The sequence below is a fragment of the Vulpes vulpes genome, chromosome 2 (genome assembly GCF_048418805.1).
Source record: "Vulpes vulpes isolate BD-2025 chromosome 2, VulVul3, whole genome shotgun sequence".
Taxonomy (NCBI): domain Eukaryota; kingdom Metazoa; phylum Chordata; class Mammalia; order Carnivora; family Canidae; genus Vulpes; species Vulpes vulpes.
The window spans coordinates 114,464,179-114,490,413 of record NC_132781.1 but is presented as its reverse complement, the minus strand read 5'-3'; the positions used below and the strand labels follow the sequence as shown (position 1 = coordinate 114,490,413).

At 43.1% G+C, this 26,235-nt stretch overlaps 1 protein-coding gene across 2 annotated transcripts; it reads left to right on the top strand.

Moving 5' to 3' along the window:
* The first annotated feature begins 37 nt into the window (after positions 1-37).
* RBM17 (RNA binding motif protein 17) lies at positions 38-26,235 on the top strand. 2 transcript variants are annotated; one of them, XM_072749609.1, is made up of 12 exons: positions 38-200; positions 6,465-6,602; positions 10,466-10,582; positions 13,336-13,502; positions 15,381-15,478; positions 18,293-18,349; positions 19,247-19,388; positions 21,340-21,491; positions 22,596-22,669; positions 23,425-23,523; positions 24,653-24,725; positions 24,858-26,235. In XM_072749609.1, exons 2-12 carry the CDS (start codon positions 6,480-6,482, stop codon positions 24,959-24,961), a joined length of 1,206 nt encoding a protein of 401 aa, XP_072605710.1. In that variant the 5' UTR covers positions 38-200; positions 6,465-6,479; the 3' UTR covers positions 24,962-26,235. The 2 variants fall into 2 exon arrangements, with proteins under 2 accessions (XP_072605710.1, XP_025872606.1); XM_026016821.2 differs by lacking the exon at positions 38-200 and adding an exon at positions 4,256-4,573.

Here is a 26,235-nt window from a genome sequence, read left to right as displayed (position 1 = left end):
CCGGCAGGGGGCGCGGCGCCCAGGCGGCCCGCGGCGCAGGCGCAGGCGCGCCCCTCTCGCGGCCGCACGCCCCCTGACCCCGCGCCGCCGCGCGCGCTGCGGCCTCGGCGTAAGGGTTGGCGCCGGCCCGGGTGCTGCGGTCGCGGGCTTCCGTCTCCGCGGCGCCGCGGCCCATGGGGAGAGTCGGCCGGGCGGGCCGGGTAAGTGGCGCCCGAGGCGGCGTCCGTGCGCCCGTCCGTCCGGGCGGGGAGGGGGCGGTGGCGGCGGCGGGGGCGCGTCTCGGGCGGCGCTGGGCGCGAGGCCGCCGCTCTAGGCCGCGCCGCGGGGGGGGCGGTGGCGAGAGGTCCCGGCCGGGCTCCCGCCGTCCGCGCCCCGCCGTGCGCCCCGCCTCCCCCGCCGCCCCCGGGCCCCCTCCGCCGCCTCCGCGCGCTTCCCGTGCGGCCCGGGCACGCTGTGTCGCGCTCTGTCGCGCTCTGTCGCGCTCTGTCCTCCCGCTGCCCCGCGCGCACCTGCGGACCCCGGGGCCCCGACGGCCGCTCCCCGGCGGCTCCGCGCGGCCTCTCCTCCCGCCGGGACCCCGCGCGCCGAGCCGCCGACGCCAGACGAAGGCGCTTGGGCCCCGGGGGGCGGGCGAGGGGCATCGGGGGGCTCTCGGGGCGCTGCTCCCTCCCGGGCCGTGCGCACCGCCACGGAGAGCCGCCCCGAGGCCGCGCGCCATCAAGGGCCCCTCGAGGGGCTGCGAAGGGGACTCACCCGGGTTGGGGGGGGGAGCCCATTCCGGAGCCCGGCCTGCGGGGGCAGCAGCGGGCGGGGCCTGGAGAAGGGCAGCGTTCCGCGTCGACCTCGCGGGGGCCGTGACCTCTGTCCTGACCCTGCCCTGACCCCTGCCCTGACCCCTGCTGCGCGACCCCTGCCCTGACCCCTGCCCTGACCCCTGCCACAGGTGGGCTCTGCAGGAGAGAGGCCCGCAGCCCTGGAGATAGATACCTGAGGATTGGGGGGGCAGGGGGAGTAATGAGCTGATGACTTCAGCAGAGGGTGGGCTTTGGAATTTCATTAGGAAATGTGCTGCCCGCGGAACAGCTTAAGGATTTTATTTATTTATTCCTTCATTCATTATTCATTCACTCACAGCTTAAAGATTTCATTCATTCATTCATTCATTCATGAGAGAAACAGAGAGGCAGAGTCACAGGCAGAGGGAGAAGCAGGCTCCATGCGGGGAGCCCGACGTGGGATTCGATCCCAGGGTCTCCAGGATCATGCCCTGGGCTGAAGGCAGACGCCAAACCATTGAGCCCCCCCCCGTCCCGTTCCTCCTCCCCTCACTGTACAGCTTAGGAGAGTGGGTCGTGAGGCGGGACTAGAACAAGGCGTGCCAGGTGTGTGACCAGGAGAAGCTCAAGGTGCAGCGCTGCGACAAGGTGGAAAGCAAGACTGCGGGAGGGGTGCTGGTGTGTGCTCCCAGCTGCATGCGCAGAGAGCGGCCTTCTTTTACCGGGTTTGTCTTAAGTCACCTCCAGAAAACAGGTGGCCCAGGCCTGGCAGTCCTGCAGGCCTGTCCTGCAGTGAGGAGCGGGCTTTGTTGGAGGCCTCAGTTAACAGGTGACGCTCTTGGACTCCGCCAGGGCCCCCCCAGCCTTCGAGCAGACGTGACCACGGTGCCCCAGGTGGATGTAGGAGAAAAAATGTTTTCACCATCTAAAGAGTCGTCATGGGTTTTATGTCGGGCAGGTAGATGCCTTTTATTGCTTGTTGCCTGGGTTTTCTTGTAAACTTCAACATGCGCCGCCCCTTGTGTTCCCATCCTCTTCCTTTCTATCCGTGGATACTTCCCACAGTCCCCGCGCTTCCCTTTTGCTTCAGGATGCATGAGTATTTAGTGACTGAAAAGAAAAAGGCCTCATCACGCTGTTTCTTCAGGTGCTCAGAACTCAGACCTTGACTCGTTGTCAGTTGTGTGGTCCTGGTGGTTTTTCTCCTGTTATGATGGTGTGAAATTTAAAACTTAGCACACGAATGTCAAATGCTAGTAAAAATAAGTTGTGTCCTTAAAAAGCACATCTGACAATCTCGTTTCATAATGTGATTTAAGTAGGTGCACTACCATTTTCCATCCGCTCACTTCATTTAGAAAATATCTATGAGGGCGCGCCTGGGGGGCCCAGTCGGCTCGTCTGCCTTGGGCTCAGGTCATGATCTCAGGGCCCTGGGATCCAGCCGCACGTCGGGCTCCCTGCTCAGGGCGGGGTCTGCTTCTCCCTCTGTCTCTGCACCCCCCCCCCCATCTCTCATGAGTAAATAAATATTTTTTAAAACTAAAAGAAAATACTACAAAGATGAAGGCAAAACCAGCCCTTACCTTGAAGGGGCTTATAATGGAGGAGAAGCAAGCCTATCAACCAGGAGGCAGCGTAACGTGCAGAAGTTGCTCCGAGAACGTTCAGGGGAAACCAGCTGGGGCTGGCTGGCTGGTTTTATGTGGGGGTGGTAGCCGCTGAGGGCTTCGGAGATGCTGGGGGTGGGGGGGGATGATGTACGTGGGCTCGTGGGCTGCCCTGAGGATGTGCCTTCCGTGCCCTTTTTCTACTAGTTGTACATTTTAAAAAAAAATCTCTGCTGGTTGAGTTAGAATTTTAACAAGTCATTCTTCTGGCAGAACCACGTTTACTGTTTCTTCTTTAAAAAAAACAAACCAGCATATATGAAAGATGTGTCAAAGTGTGCTGTTACCATAAAAAAGAAATAGCGGCTGTTTGGAAGTTCTAAAAGTCACGTGTCTGTGTTTGTGTCTGACCCTGGCTTAAAGGACATCCAAATGTCAGAAAGCGCTAGTTTTTATCACCCGGCACCAGACTCCGTGAAATAGATGCGGTCTGGCGTCTAAGTAGCATCTCAGCAGCAAGCAGGTGAGGTTCGGGTCCTGGCCGCCCCCTCCACGCTCGCTACACTTTGGCGATTGCAGCGTGGAGAACGCAGGACTCTGCCCTGACCCATTACAAGTGCCTCAGGTGGCTAAACGCAAAATGTGCACGCCTTTTAGGGAGATCGCATTACATAAAAGGAGGCTAGTAAGGAATTAATGGGAATGGGGTTCCAGGTGCCGCCCACCCCTGGGCTGGGGAAACCACTCAAATGGGCTAGAGGGGCATGGGTGGTGGATGTGGTTTGTCCAGGTTCTGGCTCCTGTTCTGCCTGGGAGATTCCCTGGTGCCTGTAGCCATTAGAACAGGCCATACGTGTGCAGCTGGGTAACGAGTGTGTCATTGCTGTGATGGATCCAGTTCTGTGAATTTGAAGTTCGTCTGAGTGGGAAAAGCGGAGAAAGCTCTTCCTCGTTTACTCTGGTGACGGATCTGATCTATAAGCTCTGTCACAGAAAACCGGCAGTTGCTGCTAGGATGACATCAGTTGCTAATATTTAGAGTGTGTTTCTGAAGCTCTTGAGAGCAGAAACGGGGAGGTTTAAATGAATGATTTTGCTGCATAGTGATTTTCAAAAGTCAGAGAGGGATGCAAGTCAAATGGAATTGTTAACAGACCGTCTTCAATTTGGAAATGGAATCACCAGAAATAGGGTCCCATGGGACCTCATGAATTCAGCCAGGACGTCCTCGCTAAATGCTAGATCCTGGATGGAAGAGCTCTGGTCCAGGAGGAGAGCCTCTATACTGTTTGACTTTTTTTTAACCCCGCAGATTTGGGGAACTATTTCCATTAGAGTTACTCTTCCTGGTAGGGAGATGCACTGGTGTTAATTGGCAGGCTGTTACCTCACCCCCCTCCCTCTTACCTATTCTTCTGTGTGGCTGGGTGGTCAGTATAAGTAACACAAACCTTGGGATTTTAACTGTTTTTAAGGGCCTGGGACCGTGGCAGTAAGCACACACGTCGTACAGCCGTTGGCACCATCTTTCTCCAGAGTCTTTTGCCTGTGGAGCCTTGGGCCTTGGGTGGTCTCCCTGCAGATTCGTGTGGCTGAGCGGACTTCACTTAATTACTATTAGTACCTCAGCAAAAGTCCACATACCAAACCCCTGCCGTGTGCCAGAAACTGGCGGTGCACAAATGGACCGGCTGGTCTCTTCCCTTCGTAGATGGGTGGGCGTTTGGTTAACCCGTTTCCGCTGGCACGATCATAACCGTAAATACCATTTTCGAGGAGGTGGTTGTGTTTGTTAGGAAGAGGTACCGAGAGAAGGAGAGTTTGGGTTGCAAACAAATTTTGATGACTTATCTCTTTATAATTTCCTAGGGAAGCTTCCCTGTTGACAGTCGTTTTCCAGAACGTGTCGGCGTTCCCTCGCCTTTCTGAGAATAAAGGAGAAAACAAATGGACCCGTCACTGGACTGGGCGCCGCTTGGCGACTGGCTGGATAGAGCCCGGCCCGTGAAGCCGGCTCGGGTGAAGGGTGCGGGTCGCTGGCGCGGTGCCCTGAGGGCCACAGGCCTGGGCTGCAGTCGGCTTCGTTTTTCTCTGCTGTTGCTCCGAGTTCTTCCGATGAAGTGGAGAGTGTAAGGCTACGTGTTTGTGAGAACGAGGAGTTCCCAGTACCGCGTAGGCTCTGAGAAGGTACCAGGCAGCCCCGGGCTCTTCCTTCTGTGCGATTGCCGTGGGCAGAAAGCTCAGAAAAGACGGCTCGGGAGGGTTTGCGAGCAGTGCCTGAACCGCGCAGCCGGCCTGCCTGCTGTTGTGCCCGGTGCTGGTGGGAGCAGGTTCTCAGGGGGCGCCGGGCTCCCTCACTCTTCCTTTGTTGCCTCAGTGACTCAGGCTTCACGCGACCATGGGTTGCCAAGTCCTGAGTCAGGCACTCACTCTGTCTGGCGCCGCGGGCAGCGGGCTTTTCTTTCTTTCCTAGAGAGTGCTGCTCTCTAGGAATACGGTTGGCGCCCTCCCCAGAGCCCCGCTGAGCAACAGGGTGCCCGGGCCTCCCCTTTATTCCCCCCAGCCTCTGTACTCCCTTGGGGGCCCTCCACCGCGAGCGGACCTAGGAGCTGCAGGCGGCCCGAGGGCCTGGATGTAACAGGACGGAAGGAACTGATAGCGGCGTGGGGCCCTGATGTCCGGGCAGAGCTGCCCGCTCAGAACAAGAGCGGCTCTCCCCCCCCACCCCCGGGGGTCACGCTCGTCTCCCCGCCCCACGCAGATGGATCCAGTGTCAGCCAGGGTGTTGGCAGTGGCGGGGTCAGAGAAGGGCAGAGAAGTAAGCACATACTGGAGAGACTCGGGCGGGGGGCAGAGGGGCATTCAATATCTCCCTTCTCCGTCCGTCTCACCATCTCTTCCTGAGAGACAGGCGGAGCAGGATTTGTTTAACACAGTTTCTGTGGCAAAATGCTGTCTGGACCTGGGGACGGACAGATTTTTGAAATGCGTCCATAAATCGGAAACTACCCATGCAAAGTATGTATTTGCAATTTCGGAATTTCAGTCATATTTTTTTTCTCTTTGCGTCTGTGAGATTGAGATTGATTTCTTCTTTTGCGAAGAGGGCCATGGCGCGGTTTCACCCAGAATGTTGAGTTTTTTAAAAAGGTGAGAGTATAGGGGTTTAGTGGCAAGGATTGTGGTGGACTAGATTTAAAACGGGTCTTCTCATCATGACCTTGGGCAGATGACCTCCCAGAGTCCTAATGCTGCACCAGCCCAGGCTTTAGTGTAGCCTCGCACGAGGCTTCTCCAGAGGTTTCTCCAGCAGATCCTACATTTCCTACCACCCTGGCTCGATAAGGCTTTATGAAGCGTAAAATTTGCTGTATTTATTGTTGTCTTACATCCTTTTATTCTGCAAGGATATTATGTATTGACCATTTACATGTTGATTATTGATGATCTCTTTGTAATCAATGTTATTTAAAGATTACACATTTCAACTTGGTGGGCTATGAGTTAGTTGAGGCGTTTGTGATCCACCTCTCTACTTTCCTCAGTAATCAGTCATTTATGAAAATACGGCATCAGTGATAGCATTTCTTTTTTATTTTTTGTTTCTAGGCATGTGTTTACATTTCTTCTTCATAAAAGGTAGCTAATAGTGCTAAATCAACCTGGTAATGGGTTGTTGTAAAGTTTCTACTTTTCGTTGTTGAGTCAAAAAAGAATTTTTAAAAATTGGATATGTATATATGACAATATGTAATTATTAATAATAACCATTATATGCAATCAAGCAGAATGATTTCATTCATGAATTACTTGACCACATGATCTTATAGGTGGAAAAATTAATTCTTCAAGTGTATTTGTAAAGTAACATGTCGATATGGCGTCGTGTGTTAGGAAGGGCACTGATTGGTGGTATTGGGCATTTTGACGTTTGTTGCTGAAGCTTTCTGGACCAGGTGACCTCTTCCACTACCTTTTACCTCTAAAATTCCATGATACTGAGCTATTTTAACATGAAAAGATAGGAAATCCTTCCTGTATTTTGCATTCTTTAAACCCCATTCTCCTTGCCTTTCAGCATTAAACTTGAAAGATGTCCCTGTACGATGACCTGGGAGTGGAGACCAGTGATTCAAAAACAGAAGGCTGGTCCAAAAACTTTAAACTTCTGCAGTCTCAGCTTCAGGTCAAGAAGGCAGCTCTCACACAAGCAAAGGTAAGATAGGCCCATGGTGTGAAAGTGGAAGTCTACACAGCAGGTTCCTCCTGAGGATTAAGAGTAATTTGGTTTTAGCTTGTTCTTCTGCCTGTTTATCAGATATGTAGGGTTAAACATCTATAGGGGGAGAGGCTCTGGGTGGAGAGAAATAAGGAGTTTGAGATCATTGTGCTTCTCCCGAGTTGATGGAATAGAACTGTTTCAGGAAATCGGAATGAAGAAAATCAGGGCTCTCCATTTCCAGCGGTGACATTGGTTTTCAGGCTTCCGTGAGTCTAAGCTTGGCCAAGGATTTGACTGAAATGTTGCTTCATTAGCCATATTCCTGGGTTGGGGCCTGGGAATCTGCCTTCTTAGGTAGCATTCCTGCTGTTTGTTGTAGGTGGTTTGGAAGCAGCGCTTTGAGGAGCGAGGCTCTGCAGGAATTAGGAATTTGTATGCATTAGTGAAGGCTCCAGTTAGTTTTGAACATGTTGGGCATATGTAGTCTGGGAGTAATTGGTTTTGTTCCTGTTGTATACATGTTTGGCACTGGCAGTGTCTTTGGAATTGAATAGCATATAACATTAGGAACATAGTTGCCCACTGAATATATGATCTAAACTGTTACTGTCAGATACTTTTAGGAAATGAAAATGTTACTCTGGTTTGCATGTTGTTTTAAGGGCCCTTATATGTTAGATCATATGGCCCAGTGGAGGCTATATCACCCTAAATGTTCTCCTGGGAACATTGTCCCATCGGGAAATGAAAACTTTGCTCCTCTTATGTGTGGAGCACACATAGGCGTAAGAGACATAAACAGATACATAGTATATCTGTGGTGGTAAGTTTATGGGCCGGGAAATATGTATTAAAAGATTTCTTGAGAGGGAGGAAATAATTTCATAATAATGAAAAAACAAGAAAATCTTCCTTAGAGCTATATTGAGATACTTGTGAAGTGTTTGAATTTAGAGGATTTGCTTTAAAATAACCCATTATGGGGCAGAGGTGGTGAGGATGCACATGAACACAATTGCCAGTGAGTTGATAGCTGGTGCAGCTGGGACATAGACATTTAAGGATTCATTAATCTGTTCTCTTTAAGTTTCCTGTTTGAAATTTTACATTGTAAACATTTTTTAGAGTTGGAATTATTTTTCTTTGCCTTTACTACCTCCTTAGTAGTTGTTTCTGTTGACGTGCTTACATTTGAGTGCTCAGAGCTGTAAAAGGCTTTAGGATTAGGATACCCACAGGTAAAGCAACAGTGTCTGAAAATTTTAGTTTGTTTTGCTGATTCTCCTGATCATGGTTTTTGTCTTTTTGAAATTCATCATGACAAGATTTAAATTTTTTTGCCAGTATTTTTTAAACAGATAATTTTGTCTTTTTTTGTTGTTTTGTTGTAAAAAGATTTTATTATTTATTTATTCATGACAGACAGAGAGAGAGACACACAGGCAGAGACACAGGCAGAGGGAGAAGCAGGCTCCATGCAGGGAGCCCGACGCGGGACTCAATCCCGGAACTCCAGGATCATGCCCGGGGCTGAAGGCGGTGCTAAACCGCTGAGCCACCTGGGCTGCCCGATAATTTTGTCTTAAAACAGGATCTCACCCCACTTGAAGGGAAGATTAGCAAAACAAATCTTGTTTTTTTTCCCTTTTAATTTTTTTAAATTGGTTAGTTTTTTAAATGTTCTGAATTTCATGTAACTTACTTTGCACATGAGATTTAGGAAAAAGGTTTTAATGTTCCAATGCCAGTGACGTTTAATGTATTCTCCTTGAAGGCCTAATATTCTCTTTTGTAAAATGGGTCTGGCTTAAGGAGCAATCTCATAACTAATAACATAAATTTAATTAGACTTTAAGTGGACACAATTAATGGACAGTCTTAGGTCAGTGGGAGGTAACAAAATAGAAGAGCAGAAGTCAAAATATACTAGATATATGCAGATTAAAAACTGGGCTGATTCTTCAAAATTACCAACATAAGTATTGTCAGCTTTGTGGATTATTTGCAGCCAAATTTTAAAAATCCTAACTAATTTGTTTCTTCCTGCCCAGAGTAACTTCAGGATCACTTACCCTATCCAAACAGTGCATATTTATAACGTATCAGTTAAAAACTAGCTTATATAAAATACAATTGAGAAAAATAGATCCTCTCAAAAATATATTAAAAAGTTAAATGAAATTTGTTCATTATGTACTGATTTGGATATCCTCTTTAGTATCTGCTTCAGTCTGTTCAATTTATGCTTATCAGGTTTCCCTTCTCCAGTATAGTAATTTCAGCTACTAGGACATCTCCTGAGATTTCAAATAGGTTTTTAAAAGATAGGTCAGAATAAAAAGTGGTCTGTGAAATCATTTCTGCTAACTTTCTAAATCTTTCTGAGATTGCTCTGTGAAGTTAGCATTTTGTTTTTCTTGAAGGGAAGTGAAGATATGTTGCACTGATTCTCTTAGGTTTAATTGACTAATTAATTACTCAGTACTAGGTTGGCCTAACCAAATCTGTAAAGGTGTTTGGTAAAGAAAACTACCTACAACTGAAAGATGGAGCTGTGGTCTCATGTGGGATATAATAGAAAATACGTGATTTGGAGAAATCTCCCCATTGTCTTCTAAATTTTGGTATTCATTTAGTGGATTGTATATCTAATGATTGGATTAAATTGGTTTCCTTAACATTATGAGTACTGTTAAATTCAAGACGGATAGTGGTTTATTTTGAGCCTTTTATAGTAATAACAATGAAAGCATATAACACTTTAAATTGCAAAGGGGGAATTAAACCTTTGTAACCACGAGACCAGATGGTCACTGCTGTGCCCATCTGATGTTAGCACTACTGCCAGACAGCCTGACCCTGCATGCCTGCAGGGGTGATGCCAAATGGAGCACACCACCGCACCTGTGAAGTATTCAGTTTTCAGGAATTACAAGGACATAGAGGAATAATTGAAACTAGACCACCAGGAAGTTAACAGACAGGTCTAGAATGTGCAGCATTTTACAAGTGTCGGGGAAAAGAGGAGGAGACAAAGACGCGGCTCTGGTGGTGATGATGACAACAGCGGGGGAAGGAATCTGTTCTAAATTGAGAGATTTAAAAATCAGATGTTTTGGAGAACTTTGGTATGATTCTAGTTCAAAATAAAATCAGTCATTTTAGGGGACAGACTAGAAAATCTGAGTATGAATTGGATAGGAAATGATATAGGGGATTATTGCTTTTATGAGATGTGGTAATAGTACTGTGCTTATGTAAGAGAATGTCTAATTTTAGGAGATTAAGGGAAAGTGTCATGAATCTCCAACTTCTTTTCAGATGGTTCAATACAAAATACAGGTGTTCAGTAAAGAAAACGTGGTAACAGTGGTACGTGAATGAGTATTGTTCTCTTTAAAACATTGTTTTCTATGGGCTCATAATAAAAGAGGTAGGAGTTTAGATTCTAGTGGGAGGGAACAACTTCTAATTCACAAATATCTTTTGCTCAGGATATAAAAGCATATCTATTCCTCGTGAGAGTCCCACTAGTCTAAGTGTGATGTGCCCTCCTGGGGCCAAAGGGAAAATCAGTGTTAGAGCTTTTCTCATTTATTATTTTTCATGCAGATTTAAAGAAAAGAGACCAAGCTTACTGTAAACCTTTTATAAAAATAGAGGAAATTTGTGTTAAAAAAACGGCTATGGAAACCAGTATATGGTGGTAGTAATAATAGAATTAAAAGGCTGTTGTTTCAAGAATGTTTTTCTGATAATTGAAAGGTTCGTTACAGAGGCCAAAAAACTTTGTTATAAACAGTGTGAGTTTTAATTTGAAGCTTCAGTGCACTCCTTTTGTTTTTCCATGATTTTAGAGCCAGAGAACGAAACAGAGTACGGTACTTGCCCCAGTAATCGACCTAAAGCGAGGTGGCTCTTCAGACGACCGGCAGATCGTGGACACCCCCCCGCACGTGGCGGCCGGCCTGAAGGTGAGCCGCCCCGGGCCTGAGCGGCTCTCCTGTGTTACGCGCGTGTCCCCAGAGCACGGTCTCCTCAGTGGGTCTTTGCAGGCTAGCCAGTGCTCTTTTCGGCTCAACTATAAAAATTATTATTTAAAATAAAATAGTACATTATGGAAAAATCAGAAACTGGTAATAGGCAGAAAGGGAAAAACAGTCGGACCTGCTGTTTCCTTTCTGACAATGCTACCCGCTAGAAGTTAAAAACTTTATATTTTGGAATATCTTTCCGTTCTCTGCCTCCTCCACCTTCTGTTCCCTACCTTGGTTTTCTCACTTTATGTGCTGTGACCGTGTGTGTGTGTCAAAGAGTATAGATTGTCTGATCATTTTACCGGCTTCACTCAACTTCCTCACATGCGTATACCACAGTTTATTTGGTTCACTTCATGCTGAATATATGGGTTGTGTTTAATTTCTGGTGTCATAAGGACAGTTATAGTTAGTGCATATTGTCTTGATTACAGACTACAGTAGAGAAGAGGTTCAAATTCTACCAGCCTGACCTTTACACTTCAGCGATTTTACACAGTCTTTAAAACAAACAGATGTGGTCAACTCTATAAATAGCCTAGTGAGGATGAGGAGGATTTGGACCAGGGTAACTGAGAAATGATACAAAATGAGGGATAAATGAATTCAGTGTAGAGCGGTTGAAATCACACCCACTCCTCAGGTAACCTAACCGTGTCCCTCTACAGATGGCAGGCAAGTAATAGGACTGCAAGAGTTTAGTAAGCAGCACACACACAAATTGCTTGATGAAAAATGACCAAACGGTTAATAAATAGAATATGCTCTTATTGCTGTTTCTTAGCAAGGTCTTCTCCCTACCCCCACCCCGATTAGAAGGGACCCAGATCAAGCTGAGACACAGTCCCACTGTATGCCTGCTCCCTTCTGTATTTAGTTTCAGTCAGAACTGTTCTAGGTTGGAATCTGCTTCCCAAATTTGCTTTTATTCTGAGATTTTTTGGCCGGAAGAACTGGTGTTGGTTGTGCAGGCTGATAGACTGTCAAGAAGGAAAGACATCCCCTAGTGGAGAGGTTTCTGGGGATTCTTTGTCATTTAACACTTTCCCCCCACAGATTATCTAATTTTTCCCCACCGCATTTAACCAAAAACTAGGGTTGTTGTTTCCTGTTACTGGGTCTCGACTTTACAGCAGCACCACAATATGTAGTTTACTTTTACCCACCACCCCCCCCAGCATTGGGGCATTGACATTTTCATTTCTAAAAACTGAACAGATGACTTTATTCTTAATGGCATTTAGAGATGATGGCTCTTTGTTTAGCTCAGCAGGGTTTATACAGTAAAAGTTGTTTACTTTCAGATTTTGAAATGACAAAGAATTAACCTTGATATTGACAGTTGGTTCAGTCAGAAACTCTGTGGTAATAGTATTGTATAAATTGAGTAGCTGATTGTTAGTTTTTCTCCTGTCTTAATAATAACTGAAAGGAAATCTTGTGTATATGCCTTTGTGTTTTTAAAATAGCTTTTATATGAATACGAATTCGTAACTACCCTTGGGAACCTTGCCTTACTTGATTTGTATCAACTTTTCAGTGTTCTGGCCGGGAGCTGATTATAGTTGTTTTTCTAATTTCTTATATTCATTGGACATCATATTTCTGATTTTTAGCTATAAGAAAGCATTGAAATGTTTGTTTACAATGCAAAACATCACATGCAATAGTGTAATACAGGAATTGTCCGATTTAGATCCCTTGATAATGAACGTAAGCTCTCTGTATCACATCAGTCTTGTGTTCACATTCAAAACACATTTTACAAACAGCTGTGCTGCCTTTGCTGGTCTGGGGCAGTGTACTTCCTGAAGGAGGTGCAGAATGGGCCCTCAGAGACTCTAGTCCCAACCTGTGCTTGCTCACAATATCTGTGGAGACCAGTTAGGGCATTCGTTTTTACAGAAAACTAACAAAGCTTGGAGGTTTAGAGCCCCATTTCTGGTCACGTGTTTTCAGGTCAGCTGTGCTCGGCCTGCCTTTTGTTTTTCTGATTTCTTTAAGACTACCTGTTTTCTCTCAAAGGGTAGCCCCAGTTTCTAAATGTACAGAAAAGAAATGCAAAATGTTAACATCCAAACCTGATCTTAGTGGATGTTAAAAGAATTAATAATGTGAAGGGAATTGTATCCAACTGTATGAGACTCAGTGCCTGAAATGCATCCTACCTGGAAAGGATTGTGTTCCAGAGGTTTCAAAAAGTCCAGGAGGATGCTTTCTGCCTTTTATTGTGAAGTCTTAATATATCCTGTTTCCACTTAAGCAGAATCTAAAATTACTCTATTAAGTGGCCACAAGAATGATTATTATTCATGGATTGTTTAAGTTTTCATAGGGACATACAAAAGCAGAAGTATTCATTGTTTCTTATGAATAGTCTAATTTATTGCTTGAAATTTTAGATGGTGGCAGCTTGTTTACGAATGCCAGGAAGATGCCATAGGGTATTTATGGAATTCATACTCAACTAAAAGGTGAAACTCTTGGTTCAGCTGCTTCAGATAGCTAGGTATGTGGCCACATCAGGTCACTAACCCTCCGTAGGCTTCCGTTTCCTCGTCTGTAAAGCAAAGGAGGCAGATAGATGGTCTGCAAAGCCCCTTCTAATGCTCATATTTTTTTACTTTAATTCTATGAATAAAATTGTAAAACATGAGGATGATACAGTTTGGTATTTTTGCCTTCCTCAGGATCCTGTTCCCAGTGGATTTTCTGCAGGAGAAGTTTTGATTCCTTTAGCTGATGAATATGATCCTATGTTTCCTAACGATTATGAGAAAGTAGTGAAACGCCAAAGAGAGGAACGACAGAGACAGCGGGAGCTGGAAAGACAGAAAGAAATAGAAGAGAGAGAAAAGTAAGGCTTTGTCTGGATTCGAGGATATATTTAACATTTGAAATATTCTTTGGGTTATTAATGAATGAACTTTAGTGCTGTCTGTAAAGGCTGAAGTTCTCATGGTAGATCTGAGCAGTCATCAGAAGGAATCAGTTTATTTTCAAGAACTTAACACAGGCATGCCTCATTTTATTGTGCTTTGCAGATGCAGTCTTTTTTACAAATTAAAAGTTTGTGGTGGGGCGCCTGGGTGGCTCAGTGGGTTGAGCACCCGACTCTTGCTTTCGGCTCAAGTCATGATCCTCAGGGTCGTGAGATTGAGCCCTGCCCCGGGCTCCACGCTCAGTGTGGTCAGCTAGAGGATTCTCTCTCCCTTCCCCCACCCCTCCACCTGTGTACACAGTCTCTCACTCTTCTTCTCTCTCCCTCAAATAAATAAATCTCTAAAAATAAAGTTTGTGGCAGCTCTGTATGGAGCAAGTCTATCAGTGCCATTTCTTCTTTTTTTTTAAGATTATTTATTTGAGAGAGCATGGGCAGGGGTGGAGGGAGCAGGGGCAGAGGGAGAGGAAGAGAATCCTCCAGTGGACTCTGTGCTGAGTGTGGAGCCCAGCACAAGGCTCTCCATCTCACCACCCTGAGATCATGACCTAAGCTGAAAGCAAGAGTCAGATGCTCTTTGGACTGAGCTACCCAGGCACCCCTCAGTGCCATTGTTTCTAATACCATTTGCTCTCCTCATGTGTCTGTGTTACTTGGTAATTCTCAATATTTAGACTTTTTTCATTATTATATTTGTTATGGTGGTCTGTGATCAGTGATTATGACTTCCTGAAAGCTCAGAATGGTTAGCATTTTTTAGCAATAAAGTATTTTTAATTAAGGTATATACATTATTTTTTTAGACATAATGCTATTGCAGACTTAATAGACTACAGTGTAGTGTAAACATAACTTTTCTATGCACCAGGAAATCAGAAATTTCATTTCTGATTTCATAAAATTTCATTTTATTCTCTTTATTGCAATATTTGCTTTACTGCAGTGGTCTGAACGAAACCTGTAGTATCTCTGAGGTGTGCCTGTCGTTATGTTCCAGCATGAAAGCAAACACTAGAACAGATCTCACATCTAGATGTAGGAAACTTGAAGTATATTTTGTGTGAGTTGTTAGAAAAGTGACTTAAAAATCTGATGTTGAATAATGAGTTTTTTCCTATGCCACTTGAATCATAACCATTTAAAATACTTAAAATATTATGGGCACTTGGCTGGCTTAGTTGGCAGAGCATGCGATTTTTGGTCTCAGGGTCATGAGTTCAAACCCCATGTTGGGCAGTAGAGTAGAGCTTACTTTAAGAAATAAAATATTTAAATGTTTTCTTTAATTTTGAGCCAGATGGAATTTTAAAAAGCTTATAATATCTTTTGTTTATAATTCTTGAAAGTATGAGTAAAACAGACTTGTATTGCTTATTTTGAAAATATTGAATGTTAATTATTCAATAGTTATATAAAGTTAATACTTTTTCTCATTTATTGAATCATTTCATGAGGTGAAAGCATGTTCTACAGAATCAAAAATATTAAAGTGTTACCTATGTTGATATGCTTTAAAATTAAAAGAGGTAAACATTGAGTAAACTTTTCTTGCTACTTATATTCATATGGCTGTTAAATTTGTTCAGCTTATCTTTTGAATTCTTATCACTAATTTTTGCTACTTGCGCCTTCAACCAGTATTTGGTCATGTGCCCCCCCCCACCCCAAATAGTTTAGTGAGAAAGAGAGGATTTGAGAATTTTCTAGCCAAGAGCAAGTCAAGGTGACATCCATGTGTTCACATCTCAAAATTGGTTCATCTGTAACGAATATTTGGTTCCTTTGTTGTCACAGGAGGCGTAAAGACAGACATGAAGCTAGTGGGTTTTCGAGGCGACCAGATCCAGATTCTGATGAAGATGAGGATTATGAGCGGGAGAGGCGGAAAAGAAGTAAGGCGTGGGACATACGCGTCGCATCTCAAACTTGTGACATTCTACTGCTTTTCATAGTTATAGATAAGTAATTGAGTTGATATTGATTAGGGTAATTTTGTCTGGAATTCCAGCAGTCCATGTTCACAGAACAGTTCTAACCTACATCCTCTTTCCATGTGCATTCCTCTGGGCTTCTCAATCCCTCTCTCACCTGTGTTGCTTGGAGATTTGGAGCATACCTTACGTACGTGCGCACAGCCACATTGATCTCTTCTCGTTGCCAGCTGTGTATGCGGTCAGCACCGAACAGAGTCCAGGCACTCATTTCCAGTGTTTGCCACTGACCTGCATGAATTTGAGGAAATCGCTTAGCTTCCCTGAACATTGGTTTCTTCTGGGGTCTGTGGAGAGTAGGGAGACAGGAATTTGAGCCAGGTACTTCATAAAGCCCCTTCCATTTCTAAGATTTTACACGCAGAATTGTACTTGTGTCAGAGCTGAATTCTTCCTGCTTACTGGATAGCTAAGGAGTGTTCACTGGGGAGAGAACGGAATGCTTCTTACATTCGCTTCGTTGTGTTTTAATTGCTGAGATTTCCTTGGTTTAGTTGACCAGTTTGGTTGACAGGTTGAGATTTATTTAAGTGAGAAATTTAAACCTTCTCCTTGTCTGCTAGATACCAGGTTGTACTGTTCTAAGAAGCACTTTACATCACACAGCTCCAAGTAGGAGCTGTGATTATCCCCATTTTAAAGGTGAGAAATCTTAGGCACAGAGGGAGTTAAAGTGCTTTATATAATATAAGTCCACTGTTTAGAGGATCCAAGATGTTTGCCCATAAACCTCCCTTATCTTGGGGTCATCTTCAACATAATGTCACAAAGCTGCAGTATATTTCCACATGCATGAGCTCAGTTGTATGACTAGTAGTGTGGCAAGCCTGTTCTTCCCCAGTGTACAGTGAGGCTGATTGAGAGTTTTATTTAAAATACTAATTGAAAAAAAAAAAAAAAAAAAAAAAAAAAAAATAAAATAAAATACTAATTGAGTTGGAAAGGAACACGTCTGTAATAATTGAGAACTCTTAATCTTCCAGTGCAGATATAAATTAAATGTATTTATTGGATGCTTACTAGATGCAACAGCAAAGAACCAAGTTCATAGATACACAGAGAACGGATTTGTAGTTGATAGAGATGACGGGGTTGGGGGTGGGCAAAAGGAACAAACTTCCAGTGATCAAATAAGTCATGGGGATGTAACATATAGCATTAGGTGTAGTTAGTACAAGTATATTGCGTATTTCAGAGTTGCTAAGACTAGATCTTAAAGGTCCTCATTATAAGAAAAAACACTTGTAACCATGCATGATGGATGACAACTAGACTTATTGTGGGATCACGTCACAGTATGTTATACACTTGAAATGAATATGTCATGTCAATTATACCTCATTAAAAAAAAAGTACCACATGCTGAGCAGTGTCAGGTACTATGTTGTGTTTGTAACAGGGAGGAGAGTTAACATTTGGGTGCACTGTGTATGTCAGGCATTTTGGTAAACATTCCATATCCATTCTCTTGCTGACTAACAAATGTTAATTAACTTGTTTTAGAATCCAGTGTATTTGTTCATCTTACTTTTCCAGCTTCCAGATTGGCTGCCCTTTGCATAAGGAGCTGTGCTTTCTATATTAAGGACATTGTTTTTAACACAATCTATACAGACTAGTATTAGGAGAAAATAATGGCATTATTTTCACGCTGGTATTAACAGATTAATGTTTACATTTTAACCAGATTAGTAGCACATTTCCAGTAATCACCTGCATTTTTTATATTAAATTCAGAACTGATTTTTTTTTCAGAATCGGTCAGTAATCACCTAGGTCTCAGTGACAAGGTAAAAAAATGATAATAGGTACGTCAGAAGAAACATAAGTTTCTTTTAGGTTCTTATTTCTCCGTAAGTCTAGTCCAGCTGTGTTCATTCATTGTGATGCACAAACACTAGCTTTAGAGTTTCTTTTGTGAAACCTTACATGTGCTGGTACAGCATGGTTTGTAATGTTTGGGTTTTTTTACTTTACATTTTATTATTGTTATTGTTTCATTGGTGGTTTAAGTTGTAATACCTACGTTAGGGCCTAATGAATCTAATGAAAATCCCTTCTATCCTCCATGCCTGTTCTCCTCCCGGTTGCTGGATAGCAGGTGGAGTCTGTTTGGGTTCGTTGTGGAGATAGGAGCAGGAATGGCGACAACACAAGCACCAAAGGACCCACATTTCCAAATAGGTGTTTAGCTGCAGTGGTTGACGCCCTAGACAGGAGGGTGCTGGGTTGTGGTGAACTGTGTTGGCGCCTCGGGGAGCTGGGTTTTATTCTGTCTCTGCTATTAACTCCTCTGATCCTCTTCTCATCTGAAAACTGGAAGCAGTAAGACCTCCTTCTGAGGTTTCTTGGACCTAAATGAGATCACACGAAAGAAAACACCTCACAGGCAACAGACTTCGGGGAGAGTTATGTTATAGTCTCTCAAGTAGCTGCTAGTTCTCTGGGCTGTGTTCTCTCACCTTGCAATTCACCTATTAGCTGCATTCTGGAGCTTTTGAATGCCTGCCATGAACAAGATGATTTTGTCTGCCTGTGTTTTGCCCATTTTCTGTGTTTTTAATCCTAGACTCAGAGATGAATTCGAAAATGTTAGCAGGAGGGATGAGGTGGCTGGTATCTCTCCCTCCCCGTCCCCCAGGGAAAGGGTGCAGTACATCGCGGGGCGAAGGGTCAGCATGTCTGCTCCTCTAACAGTGGATTATTGTCTTGCAGGCATGGGCGGAGCTGCCATCGCACCACCCACTTCTCTTGTAGAGAAAGACAAAGAGTGTATGTATCTGTTTCTTGTCATTTTTTATTCTGACCCACCTCTTGGACCGAGTCAGGGGAAGTCTTAGCTTGAATCAGCCAGGTGTTTTGAGTGTAAAGGGTAGTAGCCTGAAAACCCACCCTCTGGCTCTACCACTAAGGCCCAGGGGGAGACCACCCTTCCACTCTGTGCTCTAGAAGTTTTCATGCCAGGCCGAGGCTTGGATTTTATAGGGTGAGATGCTTTTCTTTTCATTTAAGTAATTTATTTTCTCTAACATTACATAGTTGGAGTTAGGTTAAAACAAATGCAGCTCATTTTACAGCTTTCATACTCTGGTTTAGAGGTTGTTAAATTCATGACCTTCCACAAGGTGGCAGTGCCTTCCTTAATTAGGTTTTTCTGCAGTGAGTTTCTATTTCCTTCTATGTGTTGTGCATATTTACTTAAATTGCCAAAACATACTCATGCAGCGTTTCTTCTCCCAGTAGTCTAATTTAGAATATTTGGATTGGAATTGGACTTTGATAGAGCATCCAGATCATTTTCATATCCTCTGGGTTGGACCATACCTAAACTGTCCCAAGAAAATAAAATTATCTAATGCTTTTTAGTACCTGTTGCACAATTTATGTCATCTTTTTAAAGAAGATCAGTCAATTAAAAAAAAAAAAGGATAAGTCAAAAGATACTGTTAAATATGTTTTATGTGGAGCACCTAACAAACCCTAAGCCCGAGTTGCAAAGCGGGAATCAGGAAGAGAGTGTTCCACCTCTGATTTTTAAAAAAAGAAATGTAGTGGCTATAAGATTAATTTGTTTTTTTATCTTATTCCTTATAGGTACCTGATCTGTGTAAGTATAGTTCAGAATTCTTTTGTAGTATTTTGGTAAGCCTGTTTATTTTTATCCAACAGTACCCCGAGATTTCCCTTATGAAGAGGATTCCAGACCTCGCTCTCAGTCTTCCAAAGCTGCTATCCCTCCTCCAGTATACGAGGAACAAGACAGACCCAGATCTCCAACTGGACCTGGCAACTCCTTCCTTGCCAACATGGGGTAATGGTTCCACTTGCTCTCACCTCAGCAAGTGTGAGGACAGGACTCAATGAGAAGTGTTGCTAGCCTTGTCAGTAGATGCGGCTTTTGGTGGAAAATGAGGCACTGTCAGGTTTATGGGGGGATGCTTGGAGTGTGCAGTCATACCGCGTTCTTCAAAAGAATCAGTGCTTGAGTCACGGGGAGGATGTTCCAGCATGGCACTATAAGGTTTTGTACCACACATCAAGCCTTTTCATGTAAGATTTGAATGATTTAGACACTGAACATTATGTTCTCTAGGTAGGAACAGTTTCTGATAGTTACTTACATTGGTTTTCATAACATTTGCAAACAAAATAGCTCATATGAATTAGAGCTGAGTTATGCTGCAATCCAAAGGGTGAGTGACTTTTTTCTTGATAAAATGAGCCATTTGCTTTATGGTCATGGTTCTGCACTTTGAGTTTAAAATACTTAGTCGTTCTAACTATAATTAGAAATTTGTTTGCTGGCATATATAATTCAGTTTTAAGGTGACCTTCATATAGGGCTTGTGGATTTGTTTTTGTGACCCCCCTGTGGATTTGGCATGCTTTTTGGTTTAAGAATGTTTTATTGTGTTTCCTCTGTGTCTCATGCGATGAGGAGCTATCAGATGTGGTAACATTACACTAAGGCCTGCACTCTGCCTATGACATTGCTGCTGGAACTGTAGCGTGACGCTCCTCCCCTATGTGCATGTGCTTGGATTCCGAGAGCCATTGGAGAGGGGGCCAGTCAGTGGGAGTAGATGGCGGAGGTTTATACCCCGCAAGAGGGTTTTCAGTGTCTGGTCATCTTGGTATCCATCTCCTTGACCTGCACTGCTTTCTGTGGTATAATTGGTGGCTATTAAATTACTTGAAGATGAATACAATTTAAAATGGATTTCCTCGGTCACAATAGTGTCCTCTTGGGTGCTCAGAAACCATTCAAGGCAGTGTAGATAGCATTTCTGCTCTTGCAGAAAGGATTATTGGGCCGCCCTAGAACATGTGCTGGAGATTGGACAGATGTGAAGCTGGGTTTTGTTCTGCTGAATTCCCCTTTGAACAGAGATTAAGTGTTCACCACACACCCAAGGAAAGTACAGGGTGGTGTAGCTCAGCCACCTTCAGGGTTCTCTGCTCTGGATCAGCTTGTTCAAGTGGAATTTGTAAGGAAATTAATGACATGTAGGAAACCGTGTAGGTGCGCTGTTACTTAAAACAGGGTTTTGTGATTCAAGCTTGAAATAGCAGTAGTTGCTGCTGGACTCCCTGGAGACCCTTGAAGCGCCTCCAGGGGCAGTTTGAACGCTCAGTACTAAGAGCTGTGGGCTGGTTCCAGCTTCACTTTACCACATGCACCTGTGAAGGAATCTCTAAATTGGGGGTCTTGCTTTGCTCAGAGTCAGCCTTAAGCTGGTCAACTAATCTGGGCCTCAGTATCTTCCATTTTCTCATCTGGTAAATGGATGCGCTCTAAGAGTTCTTTTGTTTATAAGGACTGTCATCAATAACTCTACTATTTAGAAAAATGTAGTCGTCCTCATTGTGTGAAAATCATGCTTGTTTTTTGACGGGCATACTTGGAAGTAAACCGTGGTCATAAATTGTATAGCAGTGCAGTCTCTGGAGCACACAAGACGTCTAGTGTTTTCTAACAGTGATACTGGGAGAATTTGGGGAGAATATGGGCATTTTCCTTACCTCAGAGATAATCTCAGGATGTCCAGGATTTCAGCATTAGCTTTTTCCATTTTTTTTTTTTCATCCTGCGTATCCCCCACAACCTCCAATGATTGGCCCGTTGGTAATTATGTGTGACCACATCGAAGCCCATGTGGGATTTAGACTTTTTCGAGGGTAATTGCTATGATATAAAATTGGTTTATGCCATAGCTGATGACTTCAAGGCCAGGAAATCCTTCTCTTTTCCTTCCTCCCAGTGGCACAGTAGCACATAAAATCATGCAGAAGTACGGCTTCCGGGAAGGCCAGGGTCTTGGGAAGCACGAACAAGGGCTGAGCACAGCACTGTCAGTGGAGAAGACAAGCAAGCGAGGAGGCAAGATCATTGTGGGTGATGCCACAGAGAAAGGTGGGTCTGTTCCACGAGCAGGGCTTCTGGGGTGGGAGCAGGGGGAACGTGGTCCAGCATGAGAGGACCAGCCCGTAGACCAAGAATATGGGATTATGATGTATTCCAGTTCTGTGTTGTGGAAACAGAGGCTCGGGAGGCTCATTGGAACAGATCTAGAGATAGGAAGGTTCATGGCAGAAAAGACGATAGACTCACAGAAATACCACTCAGAGAAGTGTTTTCATGCGTATTTGTACTATGCAAAGACCTTGTTAAACTGGTAAAATCAGAGTTATGGTTTTAGAGCATGAAAGAGCCCTGTGCAGTATGTCCGTGAGGGTACTGGTGTATTTCCATCCTCCATGAGTTTTTTACTTTTTGCTTTTTCCTACCCTTTCAAGTGTGATTTCTCATTTTCTTACAGATTGATTGCTCTGTGAAGTCTGGTGTTATTTCACAGTCTGGTGGTAGATGATGCCTACTTGGTGTTTTATTTTCATCTTATTATTATGTTCTGTTCTGTGCTGAGGGCATATTGAAATGAGTCAAATGTGTAACTTCACATTTTAAAAAGAATTGAGTTTATTTTGAGTATCTTAGTTTAGCTCCCTTTCCTAAGGAAAGAAGAAAACTTTGCTGGCAGCCCTGTCAACACATGGCCTGATGAAGCAGCTGGTTGGCCTGACAGGCTAGAAGCCAAAATCAGCGATCGCCCTGATTTGTAGGGTATATGAAGTTAGTCTGCCAGTAGCTGGCTAATTCACTGCTTATTATATTGGACTGGTGACCTTTGACCACACTGCATGTGCCAATACTCTGACCTGTAAGGTTTGTGGTCTGTGCTCTGTCAACTGTGTGAACTAAGGAAGTGACCCTAAGCAAAAATCCCAGGTAATTAGAGAAGCTGAAAACTTGTAGAAATTATGGTAAAAACCTATGCTGAAGCAGAGCAGATATTTTCATCATGGATAAGGTGACATTTTTGCTCAGAGACTGATTGCATAAATGCTTATAGATGAATCTAAGGACATAAATAGTGGGAAGTACTCTTGAAATTAAATTAGTCATTGTAACTTGGACTCCGTGTTCTAACACGCCTACGTCTTAAATGTTTTGCTACAGATGCATCCAAGAAGTCAGATTCAAATCCATTAACTGAAATACTTAAGTGTCCTACCAAAGTGGTCCTCCTAAGGGTAAGAAGCAGAATTGAAGAAACCCGTTTTCCTACCTTGATTTTTGCTTGTCACTCCACCCTGATCCATCTTTGCATGCTTTCAACCCTATTGATACAATAACAGTTAAAACTGAAAATAATTTTTCTGCAAATGATCGTTCTGGATAGATGCCATCTAAGGTTGATATCTTAGGTTCCCTTTTCACTAATGTTTCTTTGCTAAATGCAGTATTCAAGACTGCAATGAGTAATTGCTTTAAAATATTTGAAGTCGTTAGTTCAGTTTAGTTTATCTATTTTAGTTTATCTAGCATAGATGCTCTTGTGACTCTCTATGAAACTTAGTGTATGTGTGTGTGTTTAGTGTTTCTCAAAAGATTTGCTTATTTCACCTATTAATTTTACAACAAAATGCGTTCACTTTTGCCTTGAGCGGTAAGTAAGCCATGTTTAACTTGGGTGCCTGTCCATGTAGGATACTCTTTCAACTCAAAGTGGAACATCAACTCAAAAAATTATTTTTCAGTTAAATGAGTAAAGGGAGTGTACCTCTGTATGGTGTTATGTACTGTGAGCTCATAATTTGATTTAATTCAACATGTTAAAAACCATAAATATTTTTTTGTTAAGAAATACCAACTTTTGGATACTACAAGGATGAAAATTCTCATTGTGTCATTTGGGATTGAGAACATTTGCCATCGTGAAACAAAGTTATTTATTCATCTCCTTTATTTGTAAATTGCACTTGAACTTATTCATTTTTGTTCATAGAACATGGTTGGTGCAGGAGAGGTAGATGAAGACTTGGAAGCAGAAACCAAGGAAGAGTGTGAAAAATACGGCAAAGTTGGAAAATGTGTGATATTTGAAGTAAGAGGGCTTTCTTTTGATTTTTGTAACCCAAGTTGTAACTGACAGCTTACCAGATATTTTCTGCAAATAGAGACAAGTTGTACTGTAACATCGTCGAAGGTCACAGATGATGCTTAGATACACCCCTTTTACATAGTTATAACAATTTTAAACATAAAGACAGGAAGGACTTCACATTTTATTTGGTGAAGAAATAAATTATTTCCTTTTATGATTGAGGTTTAGTTTGACGACTAAAGACTACTGTCATGTGCTCAATAGTTGAGTTAGTTGGACGTACCTTTGGTTTCTTTCATTTGGCAAGCGTAAATTTAGTGCCTCCCACATGCTTTTGGAAGACAGGAAACATGTCTGTGCTCTCAGTGGTATGTTCAATTGAAGAAACAACAAAACACATGTAAAAATAGGGAATGTTCAGTTGCTAGACTCTGTAGTATTCACTATAAATACAGGAGTCAAAAGGATTTGATCACAAAAAATAGAGCAAGTTTTGTGAACAGTATCAGATGTGGGTGAGCTTAGAATGTATGGGTATGATTTGGATAGGAGGAATAGGTATCCTGACAGGGTCACAGCTTCTGGGAGACTAAGGGGGCTGCAGAGTGGAATGTTTGGGAGTGCTGCAAATGAACGGAGTGGGGGTGCTCACCTCGGAATGAATGGGGGACATGCTCACCATGGGGCCGTGTTATACCAGGCTTGGAGAGCGTGACAGAGGAACTTAAGCAAATGTGAGAAGCAATTAGAGCACAGATCTTTTCATCTTAAATTTCTGCTCCCACTGCTGCTTCTCTTCTATATCACGTTCTGTTTGTTGACTGCATAGTGATTTGTTTAGGTGTCGACTGGCATAGGATCTCTTCAGGGTTAAATGTGGCTGTGCTCAGTTAGCTCTGTGTTCTCTGCCCCAAACACAGTGCCTCTCATAAATAGACTTTCAAAAAAAAAAACCCAGATGTTAACAAATTTTGATGATGAAAAAATCAGTTATTTCCTTGGTATATGACTTGTTCTGTATATGATAATTGCAATACTTACTCGACAAAGATCAGTTAAGGAAGAAAGCTTGTATTCAACTATATCTCCGTTGATAACTTCACCTGTTACACTTTCATTTCTTTCCCAGATTCCTGGTGCCCCTGATGATGAAGCAGTACGAATATTTTTAGAGTTTGAGAGAGTTGAGTCAGCAATTAAAGGTAAGTTGTACAGCTAAATGGAAAAAATAAAGAAGTTGAATTTGTGATCTAGATCCTTATAATTAAAACGATATTCTTGTAATGCCTTACAGATCCCTGTATTAACTAACATTCTTTCTGTTTGTCTTTTAGCTGTTGTTGATCTGAATGGGAGGTATTTTGGTGGACGGGTGGTAAAAGCATGTTTCTACAATTTGGATAAGTTCAGGGTCTTGGATTTGGCCGAACAAGTCTGATTTTAAGAACTAGAGCACGAGTCATCTCCGATGATCCTTAAATAAGCTGCAGGCTGAGCAGAGAAGGAAAAGGCCTCAGCCAGCCTGTGTGGCTGCTGCGTACAGAGACTCTTGGAAGGACTTCTAAGATATATGTTGATTGATCCCTTTTTTATTTTGTGGTTTTTTAAATATAGTATAAAAATCCTTTAAAAAAAAAAAAACAATCTGTGTGCCTCTGGTTGTTTCTCTTTTTTTTATTACCACTTCTGAGATGATTACATTTTTTGCTAGGATTTCATGATAATTCTCAAGTGCTTCAGTGATACAGCATTTCTTGCACTAAAAAATCTAGAAAGTTTTGGGATATGGGGTTGTATTGTTATCCTTTTCTTTCTTTTTTGAATCATTTTAATAAAACCTGCAAGTTACTAAACTGTAGCTTCATAAATTCTATAATAAAGCATCATCTTGGCAGTCTGCCAAAGGTGAACATGTTTGCTTTCTCTAACAGAGAAGTTCTTATTGACTCCAATCTTAGAAAACTCTCTGTGACCTGAGCTAAGGTTGAATTGCGAACCTACCATGATTGTTTGGGTAGATCATCTTCGGTGAAATTAGACTGTGGGGTGTGTGGTTGGGGGTAGGGGTAGACAGGTGTAGAGACCATGGATCTAGCACTTGTTTTCAGAGACTCACCTATAGTCTCAGTGCAGGTCGGAAATGACATGTTGATCCACGGGTACATTGTAAACGTGCGTCCAGTTATATTTTGGAAACGGTGGCTCATAGGGGGTCACGTTTCTACTGGCAAAATTTGCAATAGTGTTCTCATATGTAATTTTTAAATTTCTAAAGTGCTGCCACAGAAGCTACTTAAACTGTACTGCCAGTTGATAGAATTCTGGAATTGTGAAAAATTGTACCATTGAAGTGTGGTGGTATGTATGGCTTACAAATGTAGCAGGACCACAAAAACAAAACCAGATAATAATACTTGGTACTGAGGTTCATTGCCAGCACAGGAAGTGTTTCCAGAATATACTGTGCCTGTGTTCTGTTCATTGCTTGCCCAAATACTGCATGTGACTTTCCTGGAGTGGCAACTGGAGAGCACGCATCTATGTTGTCTCTAGGTGATCACCACATGGAAGTGTGTTGTGACCCCGTGGGTGAAGAAAGCACTCAGCAGTTCTTTGCATCCGTGGTTTGGAGACATAAGGAATATTCTGACCCTTTTTAAAAAAGGATTTTCTCATGTTTTTATTTAACATAAATAAAAGAATAACATTTTC